At 38.4% G+C, this 10,676-nt stretch overlaps 1 protein-coding gene across 2 annotated transcripts; it reads right to left on the bottom strand.

Annotated features, from left to right (window-relative positions):
• Positions 1–345: 345 nt before the first annotated feature.
• On the bottom strand, positions 346–8,928 carry LOC119192997. Of its 2 annotated transcripts, XM_037446710.1 has the most exons (3): positions 8,563–8,928; positions 2,680–4,079; positions 346–1,756 (listed from the first exon to the last, which is right to left on the bottom strand). In XM_037446710.1, the coding sequence occupies exons 2-3, from the start codon at positions 3,469–3,471 to the stop codon at positions 1,310–1,312; spliced, it is 1,239 nt and encodes a 412-aa protein (XP_037302607.1). In that variant the 5' UTR covers positions 3,472–4,079; positions 8,563–8,928; the 3' UTR covers positions 346–1,309. The 2 variants fall into 2 exon arrangements, with proteins under 2 accessions (XP_037302607.1, XP_037302606.1); XM_037446709.1 differs by lacking the exon at positions 8,563–8,928 and having other exon boundaries at positions 2,680–5,019.
• Positions 8,929–10,676: the final 1,748 nt, after the last annotated feature.

The following is a 10,676-nucleotide window of genomic DNA, read 5'->3' as shown; positions in this document are numbered from 1 at the left end:
AATAGTATTTTTTTTTTAATTCTTTACCCAATAGCCATAATATACTATCAAAATATACAACAACATACGAAACATCCCCAACACAAACCTTACGCTGTCAGTACAAGTCTGTAGATCTGAATATTACGTTTTCAGGTCTGTAGGTTGAGTTAGGGATTAAACTCACAACTTTATCTTCTAAAGACACTAATTTTACACACTTAATACCTAACTCTGAAGTATTACATAATACTAGGTTTTGACCGCGGCTCCGCCTGCATGATAAGTTTTCCGGAATAAAATTCCCGAAAAAAAAGTAACCTAAAGCACTCGAGGAGTAAATTAGCTAACTATTAGTGAAAGAGTTTTTAAAATTAGCCCCTACACACCAACAAAGTTTTCCTCTTTGTAATAGTAATGTTGATATGGCGTCCGTACATTCAGTATGTGGCGGGCTCTGATGGTTAGTACTGTGTTTTCTCTGTCATAACACAGATTGTGTTAAGATTGCCAAGTAGTTGGCGCGGCCTGGACATTGAATGTGTTTTAACTAATTTGTTTTTTTTCTTTTTGTACAAGGACATTATAACATTGCATTACTAAATGATGCTATATATACATCTCCTTGAGAGTAACGTTTTATAACAAGTTAGTCGAACAAAATAAATATCAATAAAAAGTAATTTTACAAGCTCTTATGCCTTTACTACTCTTAGAGAATTCGTCGCAGCTGCACCATCACACTTTCACTCAAAAAATACATTCACGCAAACGCCATATTCGCACTAAACTATAAAATAAATAAAAATTAAAAAGTAACACCGGGATGTGTGATGAAAATATTCGCTATTCATCGACGATTTTTGGCACAATTTTAGTAAAGGTGATGAGGAGTATGTGGTATTATTTATTTAGGCAATGTCAAAATTGCACTGTGTATACCACGTGTACCGCGACAATATTTTATTCTTTCCATCGAATTTACAATTGGAATAAAAAGTGTGTGTATAATTCACAAAAGGCAGAAGTGAAATTTCTGAAAAATAGACCACGAGAGACTGGGATAAATAAAGAGTATCAGGAGTATTAGTATAAATATAAGGTTTATTATATTTGGTATTATGCAGGCGCAAACACATTTATTAAATACAATATAACAAAAGAATATAAGGATGCAAAATGTAGCATGCAACTGGTTGGACGCTATTCCCTTTTCAAATATCGTGACGCATTTTCGTTTCATCTAGTTTCAAATCACAACGATTCTGAAGAAGTTTCACTGCAAAAGGTTGTAATAAACGGCTCTCTCCTTCTCAACTCTCTATTCACTTTACAATAACCCAAACTTCACAAAACTGTCTACAAGCTCCTCCACTTTACGCTTTTTTAGCAGATTGGTCTCCTCTTCGTTTGGTGAGAAATCTGAATATTCACTATCCTCCATTGATTTCTTTATTGATTCCTTGAACTTGGCTGCTTCTTCAGGATTCAATACCAGATTGTTTGCTACTATTAATGATACAGCAAATAAGACTTTAGCATATCTCTTCAAGTCGGCATATAGTTGGTCTCTGGAATAGATGTAGTTTGCTTTAATTCCATAATTACCAAGGGCCTTCTCTAATTCTGAGTGATAATAATCAATCCAATCGTAGAAATGTTCCAATCGAGTTTTATGGTCGGTGCAGTTGAAAATCGTGTACATTACATCAAATGTTGGTACAGATACTCTTGATATCTGGTAGTCTATCAATATGGATTCTTGCAGTATATCACCCTGAAAACATAATAAATTTTGATAACCGCTTTTATACTAATTTTCAGTTAATCAAGACCCTGTTCAGATGACAAGCATCAGACAGGCGCTAGCGAAACACGCGGTAACAACTACGTGTAATTGCGCGCGTTAGCATGTGAACACTCTGATCAAAATGAGAACAAATACGAATCATTGTAAACGCGCATGTAAGGCTTGTCACATCCGAATGGGGCTCAATAATGGTCAACAAGTTTTGAGTAAGTGCTACTTATCACATAAATGTATAATTCGACCAAGTACAAAAATCCAACTCTAATCTCTGCTTTCAAATAAATGGTAATAAAATTAGTTTTATCTACATATATTTTAGTTTTAGGTGATTTTTTAAAAATATTATTAGTAGTATTAATTTAATTATCTTCTAAAAGAACTATAGCTATTTTCCTCGGAGTTACTATAGTGTCTATTTAATAAAAAAAAATCCAAAGGATCAAAGATGTTCAATACTTTAGTTTGTTTAGATAGGTACATGTTGGCATCTCTTTTAAATTAAATAATTAAATACACGATAAACTATCAAATCAATGTATGTTCCTTTTAATCGGATCACAAAGTGAGTGATATAATTATAATCATTAAGAATGCGCGTATAATTGTGTATGTATATGTAAAGAAAAAAAAGTTAGGAATCTTATCCAAGCCATCGCGTGAATCTCGGGGGAGGAGGAGGGGGAGGAAGCGAAGGGGGGGGGGTACTTAGATCTATCTTAGCCTGTTTTCCCTGCAGATGACATCACGTGCACCGCTAGTTGATAATGATATTATTATCTTCTTTCGGACCAATGACAACTATTATTTTTCTGATAAATCGTCCCTTGGATATGGATCTACGAATTGAATTATACATATACTTATATATATTTATAAAAAAAAACACTTACATCAAATCTAAACAATATGTTGTTTGTCCATGAGTCGCCGTGCTGAATGACAGAACGTTTCGAGTCTTCGTCATGTTTCTTCAATTTTAAGCCCAGCTTGAGCCCGTGGTCAATACTATCTTTTATAAGCTTTTTCCTTTGGTCTCCGCCTACCAGCGTTAATAATATATTTTCGATAGGCTTTAAGAATGTTGTTTCTACTTTATTCGCCGCATTTGCCCATACATCAAATAAGGCACTTTTGTATTCGTTGAAAACGTCCAGTTCCTTATTTTTCAGAGCGTAGGAAAGGGAGTGCAGGAGGGCAAAGTTCCTTAGCACGGATCTGATGCATTCATCGGATAATGTCTTGAATCTGTCCATCATGATAAAACCGGGTACTTGCAAATCTTCCAGAAGGATCACTTCGTGTGGTGCTGCCGTTAAAGATCCATAGCACTCTGGAAACCTCAGCCTGTCTTTTTTAGGTAAGTCAGCTTGTTCTTCCAGTTCGTGAAATTTAGGTAGAACCGAAGTATACATAATATGTTCATTTCTAAATATATTTTCTAATGCCATGTTAGCTCTTAATAATTCATGTTGCGTCGCAATCTTCGCTATCATTCGGAATTCCCCATTTTCGTTTCGAACCACAATTCTTTTAACACTAGCGACGAAGTTATCACCATCTTTACCAACCGCTTGAATAGTTACTTTGGTGTCTTTATATCCTCTTTTCTCTAAGACACCACGTATATAAGCCAACTGAGGTTCACTTATATTATCAGTTGCACCTTCGAATTGCAGTCCCATGTTAACGTAGTACCCTAACTATAATGTCACTTGAGCATACCGATGTCACACTTATATATTTATTGTAGATGTAGTAATGTCGCGGTTATCGACAATACATGATGATTTTGATTTTTTTAGCGTTGTCATACTTACGTGTTATTAAGGCACATAATTATAATATTAAGATTAGTTTATCGTTGAACACTCTCCAAATCATGCCCGACGTGTAAAAACGGTCTACCGAAATATTTAAAGTAAAGTAGTATTTTATGCCTATATCCGTGTGTATCGGATATGTGTGCATAACAATTTCGTAATACTTGAGACAGCAATTAATGCGATCCATTGCGTGGTTATTAAAATTGAAAGTTTTCCATACGCCTTCTTGTGGGTCTTCTAGACCTTTCTTGTCTGGGTACAACAGGCTGGTTATCCAAAATACGTTGATACGCCCGAATTATCACACGGCTATCTGTTGGTGCCGAGCACTGGGTCACTTTTCTACGTAAAGTCGAAAAGCTACTCGCGCATTGCCTCTATCTTCACCGTAAACCATTTGTCCATATTTGTCCATACTAATGTGCATTCAAATTGTTAATGTTGTGTTCGTGGCCACTGTATGGTCACTAAAAAGTAAATAGATGTGTGATTGACGTTTGTCATTGTAATAAAAGAATATATGAAAATGTACATATTTTAATTTTATATACAATTAATACATAATATTGGCGACGAGGATATGGAACTACAAAAACTTCGAAGAACGCGAGCCTCCATAAGGGGGCAGCTTAAAACGTTACAAAACTATTTACTACAAAATGAACAAGAAATTCCAGACTTAGAATTAAAAGCAAGACTAGAACATTTGACAATTTATCAAAAGAAGTTCGACCAAATTCAAACAGAAATTGAATCGATAATAGAATGTGATGATCAGGTGGAGGTAAAAATAGAAGAAAGATATATATAACTGAAGAATTAATAGTACAGCTACAAGTAAAGTTACAGGATTTAACCCTACAACATCTATTTCTACACCATACTACGCAACACCTACATCTACATACGCTCGAAGCAGTGAAACGATAGTACCGAAGATAATGTTTCTACCATTACAAGAAAAATAAAGTTTTATAAATTTTACAAAAAGATTAGAAATGTTTCTGCTTTTAAATAATTGCCATGACAACGAAACCAAAATGTACATGCTTTTAAGTTCTATTCCTCCAGAATTACATCAAAGAGCATACGATCTATGTGCACCAAAAGAACCTTCTGATGTCGGTTACGCCGAACTTATTAAAATTTTGGATGATTACTTGGACGTAAAACCAAGCATGTGGGCAACTCAACACAAATTCATTACAAGGACACAAGAGGAGAACGAATCGATTGTAGAATATACAGCAAAATTAAAACGTTTAGCACAAGATTGTGATTTTAAATGCAAACACTGCAATAAATCGATTGCTGATAATTTTATCAGTAATGGACTTCAAATTCCTCCAGGCGAACATAAACCACTGCGCCCGCGCCCAGGACCTGCTGTCCCAAAGCCAGGCGCAGTGGTCGGTGCACGTGGCCGTGGTCGCCGAACCGTATTTTGTCCCGCCCCGCGAAAACTGGGCAGGGAACATCGACGGGTCGGTGGCCATCATCACCAGGGTGCCGTTGGCTCCCCCGCCCTTCGCAAAAGTCGAGAAGGGCCTGAGATGCGTCGTGGCTCTGTTGGGGAACTTGTGAATAGTAGGAGTTTATTTCTCCCCCAACAGACTCCTGACGGAGTTTGAATCTTTCCTCGTTCTGCTGGGGGCCCTGGTTGAGCAGGGCCAAACTCACCCGGTGATCGTCGCCGGCGACTTCAACGTGAAGTCCGCGGTCTGGGGTTCGCCGGCGACCAACGCTCGTGGTAAGGTCCTGGAGGAATGGGCAATTTCCGTCAGCCTGGCCGTCTTGAACAGGGGGTCGGTGGACCAGTGTTGCCAGAAGGTTACATTTCTTACATTTTTCGTTACTTTTGACCCTCGCGTAACATGTAAGTAATTTTTATATTTAAGGCATTTTTCGTAACTTTTGAGAACAACGATATTTGTAATAGAACATTTTTATTGTAAATAGTTTACGAACGCATTTCTATTCAACGCATCTAAATTGAACGCACCTAAAACTGGCCGGTCTAAAACGTATTTCACCCCATATCACACTTAGAAATGGCTCGCCAAGACAAAATGAAACGTATCTTGCATATATTAAAACTTGATTTTGCTTGAATGTGCGCGCGCACATTTCCTACTTCGCGAGTCCCCGCGGTTTCGTAGCTACAGAAATGCTTGCCCAAAAACGCGTAAATTAAAAAAAAAGACAATAATGTAGCTTTTGCAGCAAAAATGTAACATTTCAGGAAACGAAACGTAACTTACGACTCAAGGGCCCTGGCAACACTGCGGTGGACACGTGCGTGCGGGACAACGGCGGGTCCATAATGGATCTGTCGTTTGGGAGTCCTGCCGTTGCACGTCGTGTCCAGGGCTGGAGAGTCCTCGTGGGCGTGGAGACGCTGTCGGACCATCGTTATATTAGGTTCGATCGTCTCGGCACCCCGAGTATCCGGCCCAATAGTGTTGGTGGACCGAGTGCCCCTCGACAGGATGGCCCGCGGTGGGCGTTAAGGCACCTCGACAAGGAGGCCCTAGAGCTGGCCGCTCTGGTAGTGTTATGGCTCCCCGAGCCGGAGGGTCCGGTTCGGGTCGAGCAGGAGGCGGAGTGGTTCGGGGTGGCAATGTCGGATGTTTGCGACGCCGCCATGCCCCGGGCACTCCGTCGTCCTCCGCGGCGGGAGGTGCATTGGTGGTCGGCGGAGCTAGCGCGCTTGCGTGCGTTTTGTGTGTCTGCGCGCCGCCGATTCGCTAGGCATCGCCGCCGCTGCATACGTAGTAGTGAACATGAAGACCAGGAGCGGCAGCTCTACGGCCTCTACAAGGAGTCGAAGACAGCGCTGCGGGTGGCTATTCATAAGGCCAATGTCGCGGCATCGTGGGGAGTTTCTTGAGACTCTCGACGCGGACCCGTGGGGGCGCCCATACAAACTAGTGATGAACAAACTTCGTTCGGCGGTGCCCCCACTATCGGAGAGTCTCAGGCCGGATCTTTTGGCCAACTTTTTCATATTCGGACGTTTACTAAATAAGATTTCCCGTTTCGTCACAAATGAAAAGTTTTTGTTGCTTAGTGCACTCAAGTTTTGTAAAGATGTCGTATGGTCACATTTACGAGTTTTGGAAAATTGTGATATTCCTTTACAGTTAGCAAGTAGTTTACAAAATCTATTTTTTTAAACTCCTACAACTAATAAGCACTGTAAATACTTTTTTAAATTTAAGCATGTCATAAAAATTTTTACTTAAGCAATGTGTAATTTTTATTAAGCACCGACTCCAAAATTAATAAACTGTATATAAATAATAATATCAGCCCGGTATTATATACTGTCCAACTTGTTGGGTATGGGCCTCCTCTGCTACTGAGAGGGAATAGGCCTTAGTCCACCACGCTGGCCTAGTGCGGATTGGTAGACTTCACACACCCTCAAAATTTCTATAGAGAAGATCTCAAGTATGCAGGTTTCCTCACGATGTTTTCCTACACCGTTAAAGCAGGCGATAATTCACAAGGAATACTTATACACATAATTTTTAGAACAAGTCAGAGGTGTATGCCCTTGGGATTTGAACCTGCGGACATTCGTCTCGGCAGTCCGTTCCACACCCAACTAGGCTATCGCCGATTTTTTATAGTTAAGGTTAAATAATTTTTGTTTTAAAGGTTTCTGAAGGCGGTGTAATATTTTTAGTCCATTGATTAAACCTGGTACCAAACTCGGTACTAAAGTTAGCCTTCCTTCTGTAATAAGGCGGTTTACGTCGACATTTTGGTTCTAATTATGTTTGATATAGTAATTTTAATGACTCAGCGTTTATAACAGCAATTATTAAAAATGGCCTAATCAATTTATATCTTTTAGAGTCATACTCGACTGCTTATCATTGCGATATTGTAAATGTAAACGTATAGATATATGTTGAATAATTTAAAAAGTATTTCAGGACTTGTGTCCTTTTTTTTGTGTCGCGGTTAAAATACCTTATTACTACCGCCCAGCCTTCATTGGGGGGCGACATCCTAAACCGACATGTCGCAACTTCCCGTACACCGGGATAGAAGGCAACCCTAGTCTATTAGTAATATTGCAAAGAAATATCCTCGGTGGTCTAGTTGTATTGCGTACACGACATGAAACCGCTCTGATGCCGTGTTCGAATCCGGGTCGAGTAGTTTGTAAGTTTATTAACTTACTTACTAACTTACCCTATTGAGTACCGGACTCATTATTGTTCTTTACTATTATCAAATATTTACGGTATATAAATTATTAAATTATATGAAATATAACAGAAGGAATTGTTAAAATCCAGTAAAAAATCAACAAGTTATTAATCTTTGAATTTCGGTGGAAGGGGTAAGTAACAAGGAACAGTAAAGAGGCGCAATACCCACATTTGACGTCATCGGGAATTACTATGCATACGATATCCCCACAACGCGCCCACTTCTGCACATTGCACACACAATATTTGAAATACGAATTTCTGGCTCACATTGACGTATATTATATAGACTCGAACGTCCATATAAACTATTTGTTCAAAATCTGAACTAAAATGACAACCAAAATGTCACCGTCATAATCTATTTATTAAATAATTTTACTTATTACACTAATATTTTTTTTACATCCAAGTTTGCACTTAGACTAGCGTTTTTATATCATGAGCACACTCCGTACACACTACACAGCCACAATCATCTGACACCATACTAAAATCAGTTTGAATGGATAACAGTTCAATTCAGTTGAACGCGGTAAATGTTCGCAACGCCAAATCTAGTACGTAGTACATATATATATATCGATGCATCTAACACATTCTTTACGGCGGACTAGGCTGCATGGCTGAGAGCCTTCGCCTTCTCCCTTTTAAAGACGAGGAGAAAAAAAAAACAAAAAGAAACTCTACGCATTGTGTTACGTGTTTAACAAGCAATACTTACTGGAACGATAAAACTATTTACATCTTTTTACGTCTTCGAGAGGAAACGTGCCGTATCATAATATTGCCTTCAATTCAACTTTTTTATCGTCTGCGTTTTCACCGTTATTTAAAAATATTTAAACATTTTACGTACCTTAGGTTTTATCTTCATTATATCAGTTTTTGTTTCCAAATGAGTCATAATTATAAATACATTATCAGTGGGCCGGGTTATGCTAAAATGTACCAATTCACAAATTATCCAAAAATATGTAATTAATACTCTACTGTACAGCAAAACACACCAAGATCTATTTATATCTAACACAAAAAGTATGTGTGAACCAATTGACATTTTTTTACGAGTACGATAAAGTGACCCTACTGGACCTGATGGTAAGTATAATAGTACGTCGACTGAGTGATTATTACCCCTTGGCAATCGGCACAATTATGCCGGCCTGTTGAATCTGGATATACACAGGCTAATACCGAAACGCGACACACTTACGTGGGCCACTGTGGCTAGTTTTAACACCTTGTGTACGTGGCTCGCTATAAAATGTGTACTACCACCAGTAAGTAATACTTACATAGTAAATACATCAATCATCATCCAACTAGCAAATAATCCACAAATGTTTAAGGTTCGTATTAATAGATGCAACTCTCTGACGTTGTCAAATTAAAGACAGCATCTTAAGATCGTTCCAATTTATTAAACAGTTATCAACATCTCAAAAAGGTATCTTAAGTAACAGCATCTGCCGGATTTTGGCAGCTGAGATTTGTTTTTTTAACAGTAGCGGCTCAGCTCAGAGAACTCTTATGACAGCTTAAGTTTGGTTTGTTAAATAGTTAAATACATTAAAAGTCTACTTGAGACCCTACACAAAGGTGAGTTTCATTTATTAATACAACCCAAAAAGTAGTTGGTACATTTTGGCATAATTCGGTCCAATTATGATAGGTAATTTATGATTAGTTAAGCATTAATCTATCACAGGAACTACTGGTTCGAATTGAAAAATCTTTAGTCTAAGATAGCCGAGAAAGTCTATAGGCTATATAACATCACGCTATAACCAATAGGAACGGAGCATCAATGAAAAATGTTGCAAAATCGGGGAAAATTTATTCCTTTTGAGAGCTTCCGTAGCGTGCGCTGAGTAAACAGTTAAAGTTACGCAACAATCAGATACGACGGAATTGCTTTTCTTTAAAAATCAAAAATATATTTTAAACAAAGTCTCCCTCTGTCTGCCTGTCTGAACATAAAAAACTCAAAAACTACCCAATAAATTTCTTATGGAGTGCAAAACCCTGGGAACGACATAAGCTACTTTCCATCTAAATATATAGCGGGAACTATATCCCGAAAATTCCTTCACGCAGCCGAAGCCGCGAGCAAAAGCTAGTATTATAACATATCCGTTCAGTAACAGAACAAGTCAAACTATATACTCAAATCGTTTAAACTTTTATCCGCTCCAAGCGCTGTGCCGATCTACCAAATGATGAATCGTGAACACGGGAGTGTCAAATTCAATCGCACAATGGCCGGCCAGACCCGCCTCGGTATTCCTCCCCTGTACATGACCTATGTATCCCACACGGACCCTTTGAGGGGGCCGAAATGAAAACGCCCTAGGCGGGAACATAATTAGATCGGTTTCAAAATGTAAGCCCAAATCTCTGTTGGGCAGCTGTATGGAATAAATAACATTGATGCGTTCATTTGCATACATCGTGGACTGATTATGCCAGGGTCATTTTGACATTGCGTTCCTACATGAAACCACACACTAGTCTTCACCTTTGCTGACATCGTGCCAAAAATCATCCATGAGTAAAGAATATTTTCACCAAAAATCCTGGTTTCAGTTTTCTGATTTTTTATAATTTTGTTGTTTAAAGCGAATATGGCGTTTGCGTGATTGTATTTCTGACTGAAAGTATGTTGGCGCTGCGACGAATTCCTCTTAGAATAGTAGTAGTGGCATTAGGCTCGTAAAATTAAAATTACCTTTTATTAAGATTTATTTTATTCAAAACCTACGCTTTTTATTTTACATCTACGGCTCAAGTAACTTATTGTTAAGTGTCATATCCAAGTAGATGAATATGTGGTTT

The sequence above is a fragment of the Manduca sexta genome, unplaced genomic scaffold (assembly GCF_014839805.1).
Source record: "Manduca sexta isolate Smith_Timp_Sample1 unplaced genomic scaffold, JHU_Msex_v1.0 HiC_scaffold_3485, whole genome shotgun sequence".
NCBI classification, from domain to species: Eukaryota; Metazoa; Arthropoda; class Insecta; order Lepidoptera; family Sphingidae; genus Manduca; species Manduca sexta.
The sequence above is the reverse complement of the archived record's forward strand: the minus strand, read 5'-3'. Positions and strand labels throughout refer to the sequence as shown.

What these genes read in the sequence shown, in the direction of transcription:
- LOC119192997 (XM_037446710.1), bottom strand. Translation starts at nt 3,471, where the DNA reads ATGGGACTGCAATTCGAAGGTGCAACTGATAATATAAGTGAACCTCAG. An exon ending in ACATATTGTTTAGATTTGAT is followed by an intron (nt 1,757 to 2,679) that starts GTAAGTGTTTTT and finishes TTATGTTTTCAG; the next exon opens with GGTGATATACTGCAAGAATC.